The 20,488-nt window shown below is 44.9% G+C and overlaps 3 protein-coding genes across 4 annotated transcripts; 2 read left to right on the forward strand and 1 right to left on the reverse strand.

The window, feature by feature from the left end:
* Window positions 1-1,262: 1,262 nt before the first annotated feature.
* LOC112891925 (heavy metal-associated isoprenylated plant protein 37) lies at window positions 1,263-3,936 on the forward strand. Its single transcript, XM_025958929.1, has 3 exons — window positions 1,263-1,626; window positions 1,747-1,822; window positions 2,498-3,936. Exons 1-3 carry the CDS (start codon window positions 1,588-1,590, stop codon window positions 3,682-3,684), a joined length of 1,302 nt encoding a protein of 433 aa, XP_025814714.1. The 5' UTR covers window positions 1,263-1,587; the 3' UTR covers window positions 3,685-3,936.
* A 4,781-nt stretch (window positions 3,937-8,717) lies between these two features.
* On the reverse strand, window positions 8,718-11,910 carry LOC112891491 (nucleolin). 2 transcript variants are annotated; one of them, XM_025958375.1, is made up of 3 exons: window positions 11,457-11,910; window positions 10,980-11,147; window positions 8,718-9,655 (listed from the first exon to the last, which is right to left on the reverse strand). In XM_025958375.1, exons 2-3 carry the CDS (start codon window positions 11,140-11,142, stop codon window positions 8,865-8,867), a joined length of 954 nt encoding a protein of 317 aa, XP_025814160.1. In that variant the 5' UTR covers window positions 11,143-11,147; window positions 11,457-11,910; the 3' UTR covers window positions 8,718-8,864. The 2 variants fall into 2 exon arrangements, with proteins under 2 accessions (XP_025814160.1, XP_025814159.1); XM_025958374.1 differs by having other exon boundaries at window positions 11,453-11,910.
* Window positions 11,911-14,417: 2,507 nt separating this feature from the next.
* LOC112894422 (actin-interacting protein 1-2) lies at window positions 14,418-20,201 on the forward strand. The gene is made up of 6 exons (XM_025962130.1): window positions 14,418-14,887; window positions 15,762-15,923; window positions 16,727-16,913; window positions 17,479-17,904; window positions 18,636-19,043; window positions 19,579-20,201. Exons 1-6 carry the CDS (start codon window positions 14,496-14,498, stop codon window positions 19,834-19,836), a joined length of 1,833 nt encoding a protein of 610 aa, XP_025817915.1. The 5' UTR covers window positions 14,418-14,495; the 3' UTR covers window positions 19,837-20,201.
* The last annotated feature ends 287 nt before the right edge of the window (window positions 20,202-20,488 follow it).

A 20,488-nucleotide genomic window follows, 5' to 3' on the forward strand; every position in this document is an offset into this window, starting at 1 on the left:
CGTACTGTACGCGGCAACATGCAATTTATGGAAAATGCAGCAACTTGAGCGGAGCGCCATGGTTGTTGGCTTGTCTTTTTTGCTTTCTGAACATGCAGCGGCATCGATTTGGAGTACGGTTTTCCCCGAGGACGATGGCACGAGTCTGAAGAAGATTGGGCAGCGGCTGGCTGCTCACATCACAACACATGCTAGAAAATCTTGGTATACTGTACAATACGTTTAGCAGAAGTAACACCCTACCTAACAGTAAATGGTAGTACTGCTGTACCAGCACCATCTTCTCATCCACGGCGAGCATAAAGCCTGCGGCTATGGCAACCGCTATAGCGTGTTCTTCTTCACCGGAAGCTAGTCAGAGAGCGCCAGAAACTGCTACTGTTTGCAACACTTGCAGCTGAAAAATGCTGTATCTTTCAAAAAAAAATGCTGAAAGGGGGAAAACGTTAAAGCAACAGCAAAAGATAAAAACAATATTTTCGTTCGCTGGGCCGTGGTGCTCCGCGCTCCCTCCTCCTTGGCCTCGCTTTTCGGATACAGGCAGCGGTATACTTTTGGTTTTTGCTGCGGGAGCCCAAACTCCGACGCGCAGGCGCAGGCGCAGGCCTCCCTCCCATCACGCACACACGCGGAGACACGGCGGCAAGCCGAGGACCACGTCACCCTCGTCGCTCCCTGCGCTCTCCTCTGACGGGTTTGCCATGCGCCCACCGCCCTCTGCATCGAGCCTCGCCAGGGAGGGGGAAGGGAAGAGCGCTCGCGACGCGAACAGAGAGAGCTGGGCACTGGTTGGTGGTACGTGGCACGCTCGCAGTTTCCTCCCTCCTCGATGGCCACTTCGCAGTTCGCACCCCCCCTCCCCCTCCCCCTCCTCTGAAAGGTAGTAGTGCACTTGGAATTTCCAGGCGGGTATATAATAATATTATATTATGCAGGGGGGTCCCTAATGATGAATTAGCCTGCAAATCGCACGCGCGCTCTGGAGTGTGACCCTCGCGCGAGACAATGTCCTGGAGGGGCTACAAAGGCCAGGTTTCACCGCGCTATTCTATTCCAGCGGGAGGAGAGAGGGAGAGACAGTGGAATGGCCTGCGATATTTTCTACCCCCGGCGGTGGGGCCAGGGCAGGGAGGGCGTGAGGGTGAGGGAGGAGAAGGCCAGGCCGGGCCATGTGGGTGGGGGTGCGGGAGGGAGGGTGAAGGTCAGGGAGATATATAGAAGTGGCAGGACCGACCCCAGGCCCCCAGGAGAGCGAGAGCGAGCGGTAGAGGAGTGACCGTCACCGTCTGACCGAGCAAGCGAGGAGCGGGGGCAGGGGAGGAGCCAACCAGCCCGGCCGGGCTCCCATTCTTAAATGCGGGAGGGAAGTGAGTAGGAGTGGCTTCTCCTGCACCGCAACGGCACAACAAGAACCACCACCACCACCACCATCACTCCTCCCCCACTCCTCCACTGAGCCACCGCTGCTGCTGCGAGCTCGGCTGCAGCCCCAGGCCTCCAGCCTCCTCCTCTCCTCCTCCTCCCGGCAGCCAGAGCAATCTCTGTGGACGGTGCAGCGACTCGCGAGCAGTGCCCCGCCCGGACAGAATGACCAAAGATGAGGAGTTCAAGCTGGTCAAGATCCAGGTCTCTTTCCCCCTCCCTCCCTCCTCCCATTCCTTTCTTTCTCATGCCAACATGTGGCTTCTCGAGTGAGAGCTGACCGAACTGTTCTTGGGTCTTTGCCTTGCTTCTTCCTTCTCGCAGAACCATGTGCTGAGGGTGAACATACACTGCGACGGGTGCAAGCACAAGGTCAAGAAGCTGCTTCAGAAGATTGAAGGTACTCCTCCCCTCCACTCTCTCACATGCACACCCTCAGCTTTGCTGTTTCGCCGTGCCCCATTTCTCGGCCTCCTGCAGAAGAGCGCTCTCTCGCTCTAAGCTGGTGGTTGGTACTTGTTTTTTTTGAAGAAATTGTAGGTACTTGTTTTTCAGTTCTCCCTTTTTCTTGACACGAGCACTTTACTGGAAATTTTCTTTCTTTCTTTCTTTTTTCTGTCCTGCCATAAAAACTGAAGACTTTGTCCACTTGCAACTGAAAGCACCACCCTGTGTCTTGCTCAATGCGTTGACACGACAAGAAATCCCGGCTTTTCATGTACCTCGCACATAATGTTCAGACCAAAATCATGTCCTGCTAGTATTGTAGTTTGGAGAAAAACAAAGAACAGAACTGATTAAAACCTTGCTTGCCACTTCACCAGCTTGTGCTGATGTGCATTTTACCGATAACTGTGGTAAATAGGCCCTGGAGTTTTACCTCAGGTTGAGGTGAAATTTCCTGCCAATCTTTCAAATATGTGACATGAAAAGACTCTGGATCGCAACCCCACTTGTGGCTCACCGCACAAGCCACACATCTTGTGATCCCTATAACGTAATAGGTGACCAGTACTTGGTAATTTACCGTGGCTCACGAGCCGCCTGTGAACCATCTCTGTTGCATCTCATGCAGGCGTGTACTCGGTGGCCATCGATGTGGACAACCACAAGGTCTTGGTGACGGGGGACGTGGACGCGGAGACCTTGATCCGGAAGCTCACCAGAGGCGGCAAGCACGCCGAGCTGTGGTCGCAGCAGAAGTGCGGCGGCAACCAGGGCCACAAGGGCAATAACCAGCAGAAGCAGCAGCAGAACCACCAGCACCAGCAGCATCAGCAGCAGCAGAAGCAAGGTGCCAATCTGAGCAAGGATGGCCACAACAACAAGAACAACAATGGCGGGCAGAAGGACCAGGGCAAGCAGGGGGGAGGGGTTGGAAGCCTCATGCAGGGCCTCAAGGCGTTCAAGAGCCAGCACAACAACAAGCACCAGCTCCCTGACCTCAGCTCCGAGGATGATGACCTTTATGATGATGAGGATGACGAGTTCGATGATGACTATGAGGAGGAGCTCCGCTTCCTCGGGGACAAGATGAGCCAGCTCGGGTTCCACAGCAATAACCACCACCAGAACCAGAACAAGAACGGCAACAATGCGGCTGTCAACAATAACCATAACAATGGCAAGAAAGGTAACGGCGCTGGAGGCGGCGGAGCCAATCACCACCAGAACCAGAAGAATGCGAATGTGATCAACATGGCAGCGGCAAATGCCAAGATGGGTGGTGGCGTCCAGAACCAGAAGAATGCGAATGTGATCAATATGGCGGCAGCAGCAAACGCCAAGATGGCCAATGGTGCCCAGAGGAACACTGGTGCCATGTCCGGCATGCTGGGCCTGAGCCATGGCCTGGGAGCGGGCAATGCCGCTCCTGGCTTCCAAGGCTACACAGGCTTCAACCATCCGTCCTATGCTGCTGGCGGCTATGGAGGTCTTCAGCAACAGCACCACCTCCAGCAGCAGCAGAGCAACAACCTCATGGCGAGCATGCAGGGGTACCATCATCACCCAGCAGCGACGGCGGCGATGATGAACAATTTAAGGGGCCTGAACAGCAATATGATGATGATGCATCAGCCCCAGCAGCAGCCGCAGATGATGTACCACTCCTCTCCCCAGATCAGCCCCTACACTGGCTACTACAACCCTTACAACTACTACTACCATCCCCATCCTGGCAGCGCTGGTTACCCGGCCAGCAATGGGGATGTGGAGACCATGTTCAGTGATGAGAACACCAAGGGATGTGTTGTCATGTAGGGATGTTGCTAGAATCTAGAGGTTGTTGATGAAGGATGGTTAATGGTGATGCAGTCCTGCTACCTTTTCTTTTCTTTTCTTTTTTTTCCTTTCATTATTTTTCTGCTCTTATGGTTTCGCCTGTATCAAGAATGAATCATGGTGTTGACTTAGATGTGCTGTTGAAAGTAGGGGCAACTTGAGAGGGTGATCAAACAGTGTAATGTAATACCTTTTACTGCCTAGTGCTTTGCCCTGACTGGCTTGCTATAATTTGTATATTGTACATCTGGTGTGGACTTGTATCCTGTGGCATGTGATCGGTGATCATGGCATCAGACTAACAGTGGAGAGGTTGAACAACTGTTAGCAGTCAAACATCGGGGGTGATGTATTACTGGCAGAATTTGTCCCGCACCACCCTACAGATGGTCATGGCATTGGAGTGGAGCTGGTGAGCGTGCCATTTGAGGAGAATTTAAAGATTAACTGGCTAATTAAGCATAGATGACTTGTGAGTTTTTAAGGCCTGACACCATACTTTAGGCAGCACAATTTCCCATAGTAGCGTTTTAAGGTTGAAAATATTGGGAGAATAGACATACATATTGCAAATGGATTTCAAGAACCAAAAGGGGAAGGTTGCAAACATGTAACACTGGATGCAGTTTTCCTTGCAAAGAAATAAAGCTGTGAGCCTGCGGAACCCAAAGATGCCAACCATGATCAAATTCCATGATGAAAGTGTATGCTGGTAAAGGTGGTTGAAAATGAATGCGCATCATAATGGTTGTGGCTCACTCCATTGGTCCCTAACGAAAATAAATTCTGATTTCTCATCAGTCCTCCTTACCACTTTTGACAGACTACAGTACAGATACCATAAAATGCACCCAGACATATAGACAATTGATAACTGTTGAGATAAAAAAAATAGAAACGCTGGTACTAAAATTGTTATTCTAAAGGTCCTGGTAAGTTCGACTTCCCAGTATTATACTACAAATGGAATTTTTGTGACTGAGGTGAGCATGGCACAAAAGGTGGAATGAACAAACCTACCTGTCCCTGTATTTTTATTCTTAAGAATTCCATGGACTTTTAGTGCCACAGTTTATCCAGTTTTCAAGTACAGTTAGCTAACTGTACGAACTGCAAAAGGCAATACTTTTGTGGTGCATACAGTAGGCAGTTCGCCCACTTCACATGTATAAAGTATGTATAGGATTCTCGGAAAGGGGAGGTCGGCAGACATATGGCTTGTTTATTCTTCCCTGGATGGGTGGAATGGTTGATGTGTGTATAATATTGCAAACACTTGCAGGGGGCGTGCGGCATCTCCGCCTGCACGGCTGCAGTAGCAATGATGGTCAACTCAATGCAAGATCTTGATGGATAGTGCAATGCAACAGCAGCTGAACCTGTAAGGTGCAGATTAACCTGCAGGAAAAGGAAACACATAAACTGGACTATTGGAGTTGAAGTGCACGGATGGAAGCTGGAGTCGGTGTTTTTACCACCAACGTGGTGAGTCCGTGTTTTTACCACCAACGTGGCAAGGTAGGTGATTATTTTACGAGGGACCGTCGAATCTAAATTTAAAGGTAAAAATGAGAATACATGATACAGGTTTATACAGGTTTGGGTTGCCAGAGTATCATAATACCCTACGTCCTATTTGAAGTATTGTATATTATATCCTGCGCTTGGGTGGATCTAGGCAGTTAAGTTGACTGCCCTTCTTTATAAATCTCAGAGGGTGGATTTCTAGTTGGTTATAATATAGGAGTCTTAATAGGATTATATAGTAGAGTTCTAGTAAGATTAGAGAAATTTTAGTAGGAGTCCAACTTTATTTTTCCTGCGAGCAGCTTCCACGTGTATGAAACAAGAATTAGGATGCAGGTATGCAGCTTATTTCAGCGAAAAAATAAATATGCACGGTAACAAGCACATTGACCCAACAAGTATGCATAAATTAGTAGATCGATTTTCCACCAAACTAATCGTCCTGAATGGTTAAAGTGAAATGGTCAAGGACAAAGACATATGCGGCCACCAAACAAGCCAAACCTGGATCACCACCCAGTTTTCTTTCCGTCAGGAATGTAACTAGGGCTACGTGCCCCTTGCCGTATTGATACCCAACACACTAGCTCTGTGGAAAAGAGGTTTTTCCCCAACAGAAAAAGTTGAGAGAGACACTAAAGCAGCCAGTACATCATGCTAGTGTTAGTTGAGATGAGGCTTTTCTCCATTTCAGTCAACATCTCTCCCTTACACACACATATGCACATTGTGTGTGTGAGAGAGGTACTCCAACAGCCATGTGAGGCTGAGGCATGTACAGCAGACCTCTCAGCGAGCTTGGCAGTGAGGACTGAGGAGGGACCAGAACACAGGGAGCAGTGGACAAAAGCTGGAACACAGCTGAGGGTATGGAAAGCCATGCACAGCAAACTATAAACACAAACGATCATCTTTAGACTTTATCAAGCAGCTTTGGTATATAACTAGAATAAAATTGATGCTTGCTTTTAGTACAAGGGATTATGATGACGGGGGAAGCATTTAAAGGAAAAAAACAAATTTGTTCAAGAAAGAGGGAGCTCTGTCTGTGACGGCAAGGCCTGAGCAGGGGCACCATGATTTTTTGACCTGCATGAGTGAAGCACAGTGAAATGGTGCTTGCAACAACCAAGAAAACTTGGCCCCTGCGAGATGAACAAGCGAGCAGAGAACCATTGGGAGAGGTGATGAGATTCTCTCTGGAATGCAACATTCACCTCAACAGACATGCCAGCCTTTTGATTCAGAGCTTTGGTATTTGGGTGATGTTTCCAGTTGTATAATAGTGGAACTTCGGAATTTGGGCAGTTTAAGCAGTATGGGGACCTTAACTGTAAAAGCAGCTGCTGGGGTCGTGTCATTTCTGAAAAATTTAAGCGATAGCACTGTCCTAAAGAAGATCAGTTACCATAACTCATTACCATGACTCGAAATATTACTATATTACCAATGAACAACTGGAATTCTAAAGAAGCTCAGTTAAAACTCAGAACAAAGCTTCAACAATAAAAAATCCTTTTATAAATAAACATAAAAGAATGATTTGCAGTTTCAGGGGTACATACCTTATTTTGAAGAAAGCATTACTTGTTCAACACGAATAAACAGATCTCCTGGGTTCAAAGTAACTTGCCTTTTTGTCAATTAAAAACCATAGATGAATCCTTGCTGTACGCTATTTGTTCGCCGTCTTATTGTATACTTTTGGTTTAGCTTTATGTGAGTAAAAGTGGAAGATGAAACTTTATGTTCCCAATGAAAGAAGTCTGAAAGCCTACAGTGGATCATTAGGTTGTGGAGCCAGCCAACTACAATACTCAAAGGGAAACTTCAGCAGTGGATGCTTTTAACTTCAGAAGTGGATGCTTTTCAGACCGACTAATAGCGTTTCAGCAGTAGCAACAGGTTCAAGAACTTTAATATTGATCCGTCACCCATGCTTCCAGATAATAAACTAGCACAGTGAATCTTATAATTCTGATCGGCAGCAATTAAATATGAGCAGAGCTATAATTGAGGCGAGATGGGTAATAAAGTAAAGATTAACTAAAGTACAGCAACAAGAAGCCCACCTGCATGATCCAGCAAGAAGCTTCCTTTCCTTTGATCTTCCTGAAAAGGAGAAGTGAACAAAAGAAGGTAAATTATTTGCATGACACACTTTCATAGTCCCAAGCACTCCAGATCAAATATACAACAAGCAATCGTTTTTCAAACCTTTATGCTAACATCGCAACTTCTCATAATAAATCCTTGTGCTAGGTGGTACAAAATAAAGGATGCCATGCCACACCAAAAGTTTGATGGCTTTGTTGGCACAATATTTTGATGCAAATCTGTAACCTTTGGCTAGCTTAGTTTTGTGCTCAGTTGTGGTTGGCACAAGAATCAGATCCAGCCAGCATGATATGCAGGGTTTAGCGACCATGGATTGCTCTAGAACAAATTAAACTTTTCAATATGCAGGCTGAATCTCCAATTTATCAAAAAACAGGTTAGTGGAATGACAGCATTAGTCTTTACACGACAATTACATTAGTAATAATCTATTATATGGATTACAAATAAAGTGGGTAACCATAGATCATATTTCAGTGACCAAACATCCAAAAAAAAAATGTTGTTTGCCATAGGATCGACAATTATTGTATGATCTTCCTAGAGCATAAGCGTACTACATGGGACAAATAAAAAGGCCAAAAACCCAGTGGTAACCAGTCAGTTTGAAACAAGTCCGGAACAAGTCACTGAAGTCTAGCCAGTTACAGGTCACACCTGGATGGTAAACATTGTAAGGATGGTTTCAATTGGTTTTGACATAATCTTAGTATTAATGTTTATGAAAGACCAAACAAAAATAATATTTTGAGAAAAAGATATCATTGCATAATACAGAAGTAAACAACGAGATGTAAATGTAATTCTGCTCATTTGCATGCATCTGCACAAGTGCATTCAAACAATACGAAGAAACAAATTTACATCCATGGAACTATTATGGAAGATAAACAGATAGTTTGTAATGACAACAGAAGGGAGAAATGTAGATAGCTAGTAGGTTATACAAGTCTGCAATGTAAAGCCTGACCTCCATAATCCTCACTTCCTCAGTCAACCAACACCAAGTCAGCAAGTACTACCACAAAGGTTACTGATAAATCTGTCACTGTAATACTATAGTTGATCCCACTAACATACCCTGTGAGGCTTTCGAAGGACATTAGTTATTCGTGTCAAATGCAAGAGAAGCTATAAAAAATCAACAATTTGAGAATATCATCTCCTCCCATGTTCCAATCCATAAAAAAACGATTGACAACATCAAGATAGTCATGTGTTGAAGAGTGAAGAGAATAGAGAAACTTCAAGTCTGACATGAGTTGCAGACTAAACTCGCATCACTCGTGTGAATGGACAATCACTCCCTGCTTCTTACTGAACTTGGATAGACTACGCAATCCAGAACTTCTCTAAATCGCCAAACAGAACAGACATCAAATGGGAATCATACGAACATATATGGTATTTGTAAGTGCTTCTGCCATACACTACAGATAATACATCTACCATCTGAAGAAAGCATTCAGATGATAGGAAAAAAAGATGAATACATTACAATGTACGATGTCAGCTCAACGTCTGTCATTTTTCCTCTTCCTTGCTTTTGCTTTCTGCCACTTTTTCCTAGATACTAACTTACTCTTTGGTTTTAACTTCAACTCTGGAGAAAACTTGAAATTTGGGTCCCTCATGCGTGCTTGTATATCCTTAAAGAACTGTATATTGAGCTTTTTTGGTCCACCCTCCCGCAGCTCTGCATATTCTGGTCCTGAAACAATATTCTCAAATGCTCCAATAAGGATATCTATATCAGTGACAACATCGAATACGTTAATGTAGCGTCCATCAGGGCCTTTCTTCAACTTCTTAAGAGCATTTTCTACGGCAAGTTTTCTTGCTTGCTTTCCTGGAGACAGCTCTGGTGGTTCATTCTCTGCTTTCAACAGCTCTGAAATTGTGCGGTACTTTGGTGACTCATCAAATTCAAACACCTTATCAATATATGAATCGCTGCGTTCACTGGGATGTGCCTCGGAGGGAATATCATCCTCATCATCGTCTTCACTGCCACTCCAGAGAGTCATATCGTCTTCATCACTCTCAGGGCATATGCTTCTTAACTCATCACTGTCATCAGCATCAATAAGATTTGCATTTTCCTTGGCTTGCCTCTTTACTTTCTTAATTTCCCTCTCCAATTTTGTATCACTATCTTCCTCATCATCGTCATCTTCACTACCTGTCCACAGGCAGTCTTCCTCATCAATATCCTCTTGCCAAGCTTTTCTGAACTCTTCATCCCCCGGTCTTCTTTTACCAAACAGATCGTAGTGTGAGCGATTGTCGGCAACGTATCGTGTTCCTGGACAAAGAAGATCCCTTCAGTATAAATTATACTCCTCAAAGGTTCATTCATCCATTGACACCAAAACTACACTATGTTCATTCATCCATTGACACCAAAACTACACTATTCTAGACTGATCAAATATGAAATATCTATTAGTTGCCTCTACAGCCACTTTAATATTATCTAATGCTCCTTTTATTAAATCAATTTACCATTTGGCAAGTTATCATTCTTTAACTGAAGCAGTGGAAGATTTCAAACAAATTCCTTACCTTCTGGAGCTGTGGAGCATATGTAATGGCCAATGAATGGCAATATTATAAGCTCCTGAATTTTATAGCGCATTGCGCACATATGTACTATCTCTATGCATCAACCACCCAGTACTTCAAAAGAAATAGAGCAGGGAAAAATGCACTACCAAATAACTTACAAGCGCAGGTAATTGATATACTACAAGCAGTGTAAATCCATTTTGCCAGAAAGGAAGAAAGTGCTGAGGTTTACTAATGACGTATTCCCCATTTTAAACTTGTGATGTGCATATATATGTTCTGTTACCTTTTTTTTCATCTTGCCTGGGAAATAAGTCCAACATTCTGTTGTCTTAAAAAAAATACATAGAGTCATTTTCTCCCCAACAGGGAATGTACAGTCTAGAGTGAGAGTTTCAGACTTTCAGTTGTATAGCATCTTTTCCCAAATTAGGTAAACACAATGTAACCAACCACATAACTTCGGCATGCACTGAGCACACAGCAACTAAGCATAAAGCCCCAATCAATAGACTCAACAAAACTGATTTTCCACTACACGATTAGAGTTTAGGGTTTAGGTGGTTTTCTGTACAGAATACAGTTGCTTTTTGAAGAAAAACTATGGGGCAATTTCACACGCAGAACATCATTTTACAGATTTTTAATATGTAAAAAAGAGTAAAAGCATGTGCAGAAAAGAAAACAGAAAAAGATCAGACTATAAAATTGTTTCTAGCCATTGAAAAATCTGAGGTCTAATTTCCTCTCCAACTCAGTGCATCTGGAGCACTACTTGTTCATTGAATTTCACAACCCTACGATCATGACTAACGCTGCAATATAGATTTCCATGAAGAAAGGCAGCAGGCTAGAATTTCTAGTGAAAATTATTCCCCTATATGATTATCAGCAACATTAGTCCATTGAAAACCCAAGCAATGTGCAGGCAGTTTCAGGTGCAGGTGGCGGCAACGATGCATACGTCTACTGGTGCTCATCACACTAACTCACATGATTCATCACCACAAGAGGTTAAAGAGGGAAGAAGGTGGAAGTGGTCAAATTCGAACAACCCGCACCTTGAGGCGCCAGAACTGGAGAAGACGACGGGCCAACACAGCGCGTAATCATGCCCAGAGCCAGTGGTGGAATAGGCAGGGGCCGCGGCGCCTGCAGGCGCAGGTGCGGGAGGAAGTGGCGCGCGACGAGGCTGCGAGCCATGGATAAGAGGGGTCCTGACATCGGTACTGAAAGTGGAGGAAAATCGTGTCATGAATGGCGGACCCAGGATTTGAAACTAGGGTAGTCCTGGTCAAAAATTTCAAAGCGCAATCCAGTATAATCTAATAGCAATTCAATAAGAATACAGTATATAATAACCAAATTTACAATAACATAGTTAGAAGGGCCGCATAATATGTTCAATTCAACAGATTGGTTCGGAACTCGAATAAATTACAATATAAAGAGTTGCAATACACACCAATTCATCACTGAATGTATGAATTCAGAAGTGAAATTAAGATAGAGCAGAGAGAAAGAGGAACAATACACACAAGTGGATTTGCCGTTGTTGTCTTGCTGATTGCTATTGGGCGTGCCCCTGCCCCTCACGCGTGCCGTGTAGTACGTGCGCCTGCTGCAGTACTGCTGCGCGTCGGGGACCACTGCTCAGGGCAGGAGGCAGCAGGCGGCGACGCCGCGGCGGGAGGCGACGAGCGGCGCCGCGGTGGCACGCGGCAGCCTGGGCCTCCAGCCAGCGCGGCCGCGCAAGGCGCAGGTGTGCAACTGGGCCGGCGGCCGGCAGGTGGAGCCGCTAGTAGGGCGCAGGAGTAGGGGGAGCCGGGAGGGAAGTGCGGCCGGCGCCCGGCGGTGGCCGGCTGGTGGAGCCGCCAGTGTGGGCTTGGGCCGGGGGTGCCAGGAAGGGGAGGGCGGCTGGCGGCTGGCGGGGAGGGGACTCGAGGTCGAGCGGAGGCGACTGGCGAGGAGTGCGGTCTGCGGCTGCGGGGTCGAGGCGTAAGGCGTCGCGAGCCCCAGGGTGCGTTTGGTTAGCTGTAAAAAAAAGTGCCGCCACGCATGTATGGCGTGAAAAAGCTGACAAATTTGAAAAAGCTGCTTGGTACAACCTAATTTCAAATTTGTACTGTAGAAAAGCAGCTTTTTCAAAGCAGCTGCAGAAAAGCTGAACCAAAAGGGTTCAGCTTCTGCTTTCAGAAAGCTGAACCAAACACAGCCCAAATTGGGTTACGATTAGTTTGTTGGACTTTTTTTTGCCAAAATTTAGGGTAGTTCTGGACTATCTTTGAATCCACTATTTTAGGATGGAGGATTGGCGTAGATGGATATAAAGGGGAGCGGAGGCGTCAATCCTTCGTCAATTCTATCTGGTTTCCGGTAGCTAGATGGTTATTTGGCTTCCGCATGCTTTAAGATTCGTGCCCGAGATAGAGGTCGTATGATCCCCTTCTTCTCTTTCTCTCCTCTTCTTCCTCCTTTTCCGTGGTGCGCTGCCTCCCGCACCGCTGAGGAGTCGAGTCCTGGGCGATAGGTTGGGGGAGCGGCCGGCGGCGCCGGCCGGGGTGGTGGTCGAGGTCGGCGGGGTTAGGGTTAGGGTTTCTGGGTATCCGGGGAGGGGGGAGGGGGGCTCCAATGACTGACGGTTATAGAGGAGGAGGTTGGCGGCGGCGGCCTGGCGGTGGTGGCGGTGCGTCCGACGACGGAGGCGAAGCAACACGGTGGCCGGTGGCGGGCCGAAGATGGCCGGTAGGTTACGAAGGGCGAGTAGGCGGGCGGGGACGGTTTGTGGGCGGTCGGCGCGGCAGCGGAAGTGGGGGGGTGCAGCTCGTTGGGGAAGACGATGGGGAGACGAAGATGGGCTGAATGGGCCTAATCCATCTTCACTATTTGGCTTGTAGAAGCCAGATGGTAGCCCCCTCGATTCTTACCTAGGTTCTCCGGTAGCTTCAGGAATCAGCTGGAGAGTTTTTCTGGCGGCGGGTGGCGCTGTGGTGGCCACATCAGTCCGTGTCGGTCTACTCGTGGTGGCTTGGCGTCCGGCAGATGAGGAGGGTGGGGGGTGGGGAACAAGTACGACGTCTGACAAAGAAGGAAGGGATAGAGAGAGACGGAGAGTTGAAGACGCGCCGCAGCCCGCATGTGGCAGGCCGCAAGCTGAAGTGGCGGAGGGTCTTGGATTACGGGAAAGAAGCCGTTGGACCGATGATGATGGACTTTACCCATTTTTTTTGCTAATGGTGATGGTTTTTTATCCATGGTGGTGAGAACTTGCATACGGGCCTGGCCCATGGATAATTATCTTTTTTTCTTCTTAATCTCCCATTTTCACCATTTTTTCCCTAAGTGGAATGCAGGTTAGAAATAGCTGAATATTATGTGAAATGCTAAAATCAATTCTCGTATTCCAGCGATTTAGAAAACAAAACGATAATTTGTGTTACAAACTCACCATCCTTTAATGGAAAGATCAAGCAATGGCCGCTCCAAGGTTCCACTTTAGTAAATTCTAGAGACAATTTGTGTTTTTTTTATAGTATGTGATCTGTGTTTCTTTTGATACAAGGCTTCGTTCAGCTGCTTCTAAAAATATCCATATCGCAAACATAAAAATAGAGACAAACTAACAAGCATGTTTGTAGTGCAGAGAATTACTGGACCCATTGCTGGGAAAGTAGCAAGAACCTTGCTGTATTTATCATCTTCGATAGTTCCATCAAGGGCTAGATAACCTACAATACAACAATGCAAAAGCCCTAAATAAAGAGGCAAAAGGTCAAGACAAAATCCCAAGCCCCCATAACTATAATACACAAACATCATAGTATCTTTTTCTAAATGAAACAAACGTCACATCCTCCCATATTATTTGTCTCTTTGTTAAACTATTTAGGATAAAACGCACCAAACCAAGAGCAGGCACCACCATTTATAGTGTTGCTATAAAAAGTGACTCCTCGCGTCCCGTGAGTTGCCCATTACATGTTTATTGTTGCCACTCGTTCCGGTTGCAACCTCATTGCGACATGCTATATTAAAGATCTTAGCCATGTAACAAAGTCATCAACGTTTTTTCCTCAACCTAGTTGATGCATGTGCCTCTTATATAGTCCACTTTACTCTCATGTGACTCTATTTCCTTTTCCAAAATTAAACTATTGAATGATTCTAGTCATTCAGCAATCAGCACAACCAATCATGCTTGCATTTAGCTTTCATTGCATGCTAAATGATTTGTACAGAAACGCATAATTTTAATTAGTGAAAAAAGAGGGGCACATGCTAGCCACTTTTGAGTGCATCACGGTACAGCTTCATATAATGTATTTTTGGACAAAATCGTGTCGAGTCCAATCAATTCCCATTCCATGAACTTCCTGTCTCTCACTGAAGTGCGGGCCCACTCCTCTCGGCCCCACCTGTCATTTACAACAATAGAATTGCTATACGGAGCACATTCGTTCGTACACACAGATCACCCCGGTAACCGTATTACCACCTCGGCCTCCACTCCGCCGCTCCCGTTCCGTCTCGCGAGTCGCGACCTCAGATCACGCGAAGAAAAAGGGGAAGGGAAAAAAATGGCGCAGCTGGTGGAGACGTACGCGTGCTCGCCGGCGACGGAGCGCGGCCGTGGGATCCTCCTTGCCGGGGACCCGAAGACGGACACGATCGCCTACTGCACCGGCCGCAGCGTCATCATCCGCCGCCTCGACGCGCCCCTCGACGCCTGGGCCTACCAGGACCACGCCTACCCCACCACCGTCGCCCGCTTCTCCCCCAACGGCGAGTGGGTCGCCTCCGCCGACGCCTCCGGCTGCGTCCGCGTCTGGGGCCGCTACGGCGACCGCGCGCTCAAGGCCGAGTTCCGCCCCCTCTCGGGACGCGTCGACGACCTCCGCTGGTCCCCCGATGGCCTCCGCATCGTCGTCTCCGGGGACGGCAAGGGCAAGTCCTTCGTCCGCGCATTCGTGTGAGTAGAAACCGTAGATGCTCTTCCTGCCCTTCCACCTCGATCTCGTTTGAAGGATTTAGTGGTAGGGAAAAAAATCAACGACGCCTCCCTTTTTGTGGGATGGTTGTGATCGGGATTCGGATGCGAACATATCAACCGTTCAATGATTATAATTGGGATTGGCCGTTGCCTGGTGATCTGGCAGTATGAGGTCGTTTGGGGCATGTTTTCTATTAAGTGCTTTACAATAGGGATAACGGAATAGCCTTCGTCACCAGTAGTTCTTCTGGTGGAAATGAATTGTTTGGGCTTTTGTGAATTGGATGAGGTATTTGATGAAATCTGGCTGTTTTGATGGATTCTGCACGATCAAACTGTTTTGAGCAAAACTGGAACGTGAAACTGGACTACTGGAGCCTATCAGTTTTAGAGACCAGAGGTAGATTAGCCTCCTGCCACCCCGAGGAACGTGGTATGGGGACCGAGATTTAAATCCTAGCCGGTCCGTCCCACACTATACCAGAGACGCAACCCGCGGGATTCGAACTCTGGTCGCCAGCCTCGCACCCACGAGGGCGGACCAACCGAGCTGAGCCCCACTCCCGAGCCTATCAGTTTTAGTCCCTGACAGTTGACACTTCCATATGTTCCTTGTCTCATTTCGTATAACCTCCTCAGACCAGAAGGATAATTGTCAATTGGTTTTAGTTTAGACTATGCACGTATTTTTGTTTGTTTGAATATGATGACTTGGTTGGAATTTAGTGCAACATAATACTTAATTGTATAAAAATCCTTCCTCATAGGAACAGGCACAGGCTTCGGCCGTAACAATTTTGTCTTGTGTGTTTTGACTTGTTTTATACTTATTCAAGTTCTCTGCATTATGTAGGTGGGATTCTGGCAGCACGGTTGGTGAGTTTGACGGGCACTCAAAGAGGGTTCTGAGCTGCGACTTTAAACCAACACGGCCATTTCGCATCGTTACATGTGGTGAAGATTTTCTGGCTAACTTTTACGAAGGACCACCATTCAAATTCAAGCATTCCATAAGGTCAGTAATGACTGCTGATTCATGGACCTACTTAACAGTGTGCTGCTGTTGCTCTTCTGGCATATTTGTTTGCTTCGTTCTTCCTTGTGTTTTGCAATGAACTGGATATATTCACGTGATATGTCTTACCATACTACATTAGTTATCAATTGTGTGAATCAAAAACTTCATTTGCTTCTGTATCAGTCATGCATTCATGTCTTGACAGAGGGTGGTATCTACCAGAATGGCAGAATTACTTCTGTTCTGCATCTGCTTACAATATAACCTATCTCAATATAGTTTTACCTTTTTATTTAATTCTTTTTGTCTTGTTTTGGATAATACTATGTGATCTTTATGACTTTGCATATATGAAGCTGAGCGATTAAGAGAAAAAGCAATTGGAATCTGACAACATGTCCTGAGCACAGATTTTGATTACTGCAGGATCTGTTTTGAACACCTGTATGCTATAGCAATGTCTTTTTCCATTCATCTTTACTTCTTGGGCTATGTAGAATAGCAATTTGATTTTTGCAGCATTAAGGTTTTCAACACCTGTATGTCTGTAGTCGTGAACTGATTGTACGCTCCAGTATGGTAATTGAAGCTGATACAGTGGAATGACTGGAGTACGTAGAATTGCTCTCCATGCATTTAACGAGAATGTACTTCCTGTTGTACATGCTTTGTAGGAATAATGTTCGCTAGTTATTTCACAAGCATTTCTTTTAGTTGTACATGCATCATCTTGTAGCATTAATTACTTATAGCACTCATTGCGATATATTTCACATTTCCCTGTTCACTCTGAATTTCAGGGATCACTCGAACTTTGTTAACTGTATCCGGTATTCTCCTGATGGAAGTAAGTTTATCACTGTGAGTTCTGATAAGAAGGGTTTGATATATGATGGCAAAACTGGAGAAAAGATCGGAGAGCTTTCCGCTGAAGGCGGTCACACAGGGAGCATATATGCTGTTAGCTGGAGTCTTGACAGTAAACAAGTAATTTTATATTAATTGTTCATCTGTTCTCTGTTTTTCTTTATTGTACCATAATACTAACGTCCTTATTTATGGCGTGTCCAGATTGTCTTGGGTTCGATGTAGAATTCTTTGTTAGGCATGATTGAGGAATGACACATGAATTCAGAAAACACCCTTCCCAAAATGGCAAAATGTAACATTGTTGATGGTATAACATGATCCACCTATAAGGGTATTGGATCATCTATAAAGTATTTTCTTTCAACAGAGATATAAGAATTATCTAGCCTGTATATTACAAAAAAATCTTTGAATATGCATCATCTCATCTCTAGATGGAATTATTGTCTGCACAGCTTCTAGATTGCATGGAACTAAAGCCTTGTAGTCCCTTTTCAATGGATATTTGGTGAAAAGGGATATTTGGTCCGCGTAACCCATGCATGTCTATCTAAGCACCTTCATCCCTTTGCAATGGATGTTTGGCACAGATAACCCTTGTACGTCTATCTAAGCAACTTCATATGATTGGCGATGTGTATCCGCTTCTAATGGTTCTCTCTTCTTTTATTGGTGCGTTTAGGTTCTAACTGTTTCTGCCGATAAAACTGCAAAAGTATGGGATATCATGGAAGATGCAAGTGGGAAATTGAATAGAACTTTGGCTTGTCCTGGTACAGGAGGTGTGGATGACATGCTTGTAGGCTGCCTCTGGCAGAATGATCATCTCGTGACAGTCTCTCTTGGTGGGACATTTACTGTGTTCTCTGCAAGTAATCTGGACAAAGAACCAGTTACGTTTGCAGGACATTTGAAGACTATTAGTTCTTTGGTTTTGTTTCCTCAAAGTAGCCCAAGAACTATACTTTCTACAAGTTATGATGGTGTCATCATGAGGTGGATACAGGGCGTTGGATATGGTGGAAGATTGATGCGCAAGAACAATACCCAGATCAAATGCTTTGCTGCAGTCGAAGAAGAGCTTGTTACCTCAGGGTATGATAATAAGGTAAGTAAAATCAACAGGCTGTTCATATACCTAGAGTTTATCTGAATATTTAATGGATATAAACGCATTTTTTTATCTGGGGTTTGTTTGGATAAACAGTGATTACACTAGTTCCTTCATTATAATTGTTTTCAATACCCTTCTAATTTGAAGGGTTTTAGCTTACCCGTACCTATCTAAATAAGATCGACTGCTTCCTCTTGATGGTAATGGTATTGTAGGTTTCAATCCAAGGTGGTGATAATTTGTGTGTATGCTTTTATATGCTAGGTTTATTTAGTATCATGCCTTAGCTTTTTAGCTTATATGAGAAATTTTGTAAGAGGCTAATATGTACAAATCTCACTATTGAAAATTGATTATTATCTAACTTGGAAAGTGCTAGGCGGAAAGTGCAAGTAATACCTATGAACCTTCTGTGAGTTATCACTAAATAGTAGTAACTTGAAATAGCTAGAAGCTCTATCATTCTTTAAGACTATATTTACATGAGTGCATCTCTAGTCAGGACACGATGAGAGGTATCTAATTAGATGTTTAGCAATTTACTTTAAATCCTGTCATGAGAAGAATAGAATGAAAGTGTGTTTTTGAAGTATTATCTTATTAACACTTGCGAAATCAACTATTGAGTTTAAGCTTCGAGTGCCATATTTCCTTTTTGTTTTAATGGTTGAAACATGGTTAGACTCAGTTACTATGGGCAATTTACAGTTTTCCCTCGAAAGCAGGTGTTCAGAATTCCTGTTAATGGAGACCAGTGTGGAGATGCCGAGTCAGTTGATGTTGGAGGTCAGCCAAATGCTTTGAACCTTGCAATTCAGAAACCTGAATTTGCACTGATTACCACAGATTCCGGGATCTTACTGCTTCAAAACTCCAAAGTTATTTCTACAACAAAAGTCAATTATACTATCACTTCATCTTCTGTTTCTCCTGATGGCACTGAAGCTGTTGTGGGTGCACAAGATGGGAAACTGCGAATATATTCCATCAATGGGGATACAGTTACAGAAGAAGCTGTGCTTGAGAAGCACCGAGGTGCTATTACTTCCATACATTATTCACCAGATGTTTCTATGTTTGCTTCTGCTGATGTCAACAGGGAAGCTGTTGTGTGGGATCGGGCAAGTAGAGAGGTAATGCCAGTTTTCAACTAGTTCTTTTTTCAGTTGTTAAATAATGAATATTGGACTCCCGAATTTCTTGTTACTTATGAGTTTATATTTGGGACATGTCCAGTAATGCACTACGTAGTGTCCACATTATTTGTTTGTTGTTAGTGACTTAGTTCATTCATAAAACTTCATACTCCTGCACTGCCATTTTCGCTGTTTTTTTTCCCATCGCTTTATAGTTTGCTGGACTCCGTGCGGATATTTCTTTTGGTAAACACTCCTCATGGTTAGGTACACCTTACTGTGCTTTGTTGTGTCACATGAACTGAAATTATAGCTATCTCTTGATTATTAATTTTGTTCATCACGATTTCATAACCATATAATAGTTGCTAAAGTAAATCGAAAATTTGTTAGGCTCTTTATCTAAGGAGAGGTGGAAGGCTATGTGCCCCTCGTACGATTTTCATTTGGGTCTTTTCATTCAGTTGCATAGCAGTTGTTGTCTATTGGGATTGCGATAAGTTTAATATATAAATATTTTTTTCTTGAGCAGATCAAGCTGAAGAACATGCTGTACCACACAGCTCGGATCAACACCGTGGCCTGGTCACCTGACAGCCGTTTGGTTGCCACTGGCTCCCTAGACACCTGCGCTATTGTCTATGAGATAGACAAGCCAGCAGCCAGCCGCATCACCATCAAGGGAGCACATCTTGGTGGAGTTCATGGTTTAACCTTTGTCGACAATGATACTCTGGTGACTGCCGGTGAGGATGCTTGCATTCGTGTCTGGAAGGTGGTGCAGCAATAGGTTGCTCTTCAATCTGGTGTGCATTGAGCATGTCTTCCCTATTGATTGGAATAAATGATTTTTTTTGTTTACCTTGTTGGTATGATGCTTGTTACTCACAGGCCATAGCATCATGCTGCCTTCTTTGCATTCAGAGTTTTAAGTTTGCTGTACAATTCGTTTTGAGTTGTATTCTTCCCCTGGCTTTTCAGGAAGGTCTTCTTTGTAAGTGTATCCCTGCATCTGATTTTGTTAGAAGCTGAGAATATAGGGATACTTATTGTTGTTACTTTCGTTTCCCCCTGTCCCCGGACTAGATGTTAATAACTGACTTTTGCGGTGCCGCGAGCTTTCATGAATGGTGTGGATGGTGCTTTTCCGCTACAGATTGTACCTATACGCTGCCTCTGGGTGACCATATTTCTACTGCTATTTTCAACCATTTGCTCGTTAAAATGGAACTGTCAAGAAGGCTTTCTGCCTAGCAAGTGGAATATCCGTATTTTCCTTTTGCGTGAGAATACAGGAAAGATGTTAGCTGTGGCAACAAGTGGTGTATGGCTTTCAGCCTAGCGAGTGGAATAAAACTCTCTTTTTTTGTTCTTTCTTTCTTTTGTGTAAGAATACAGGAAAGCCGCTGTTTGCCGCACGTAAAACTCTCGTAAATGAAAGG

The sequence above is a fragment of the Panicum hallii genome, chromosome 5 (assembly GCF_002211085.1).
Source record: "Panicum hallii strain FIL2 chromosome 5, PHallii_v3.1, whole genome shotgun sequence".
In the NCBI taxonomy this organism is placed as follows: domain Eukaryota; kingdom Viridiplantae; phylum Streptophyta; class Magnoliopsida; order Poales; family Poaceae; genus Panicum; species Panicum hallii.

Excerpts from the sequence above, each read along its gene's own strand:
- LOC112891925 (XM_025958929.1), top strand. The coding sequence starts at position 1,588 with ATGACCAAAGATGAGGAGTTCAAGCTGGTCAAGATCCAG. Across the intron at positions 1,627-1,746 it reads TCAAGCTGGTCAAGATCCAG|AACCATGTGCTGAGGGTGAA; the intron begins GTCTCTTTCCCC and ends TCCTTCTCGCAG. Across the intron at positions 1,823-2,497 it reads GCTGCTTCAGAAGATTGAAG|GCGTGTACTCGGTGGCCATC; the intron begins GTACTCCTCCCC and ends CATCTCATGCAG.
- LOC112891491 (XM_025958375.1), bottom strand. The coding sequence starts at position 11,142 with ATGTCAGGACCCCTCTTATCCATGGCTCGCAGCCTCGTCGCGCGCCAC. Across the intron at positions 9,656-10,979 it reads TCCAGTTCTGGCGCCTCAAG|GAACACGATACGTTGCCGAC; the intron begins GTGCGGGTTGTT and ends TTCTTTGTCCAG.
- LOC112894422 (XM_025962130.1), top strand. The coding sequence starts at position 14,496 with ATGGCGCAGCTGGTGGAGACGTACGCGTGCTCGCCGGCGACGGAGCGC. Across the intron at positions 17,905-18,635 it reads CCTCAGGGTATGATAATAAG|GTGTTCAGAATTCCTGTTAA; the intron begins GTAAGTAAAATC and ends CCTCGAAAGCAG. Across the intron at positions 19,044-19,578 it reads GGGATCGGGCAAGTAGAGAG|ATCAAGCTGAAGAACATGCT; the intron begins GTAATGCCAGTT and ends TTTCTTGAGCAG.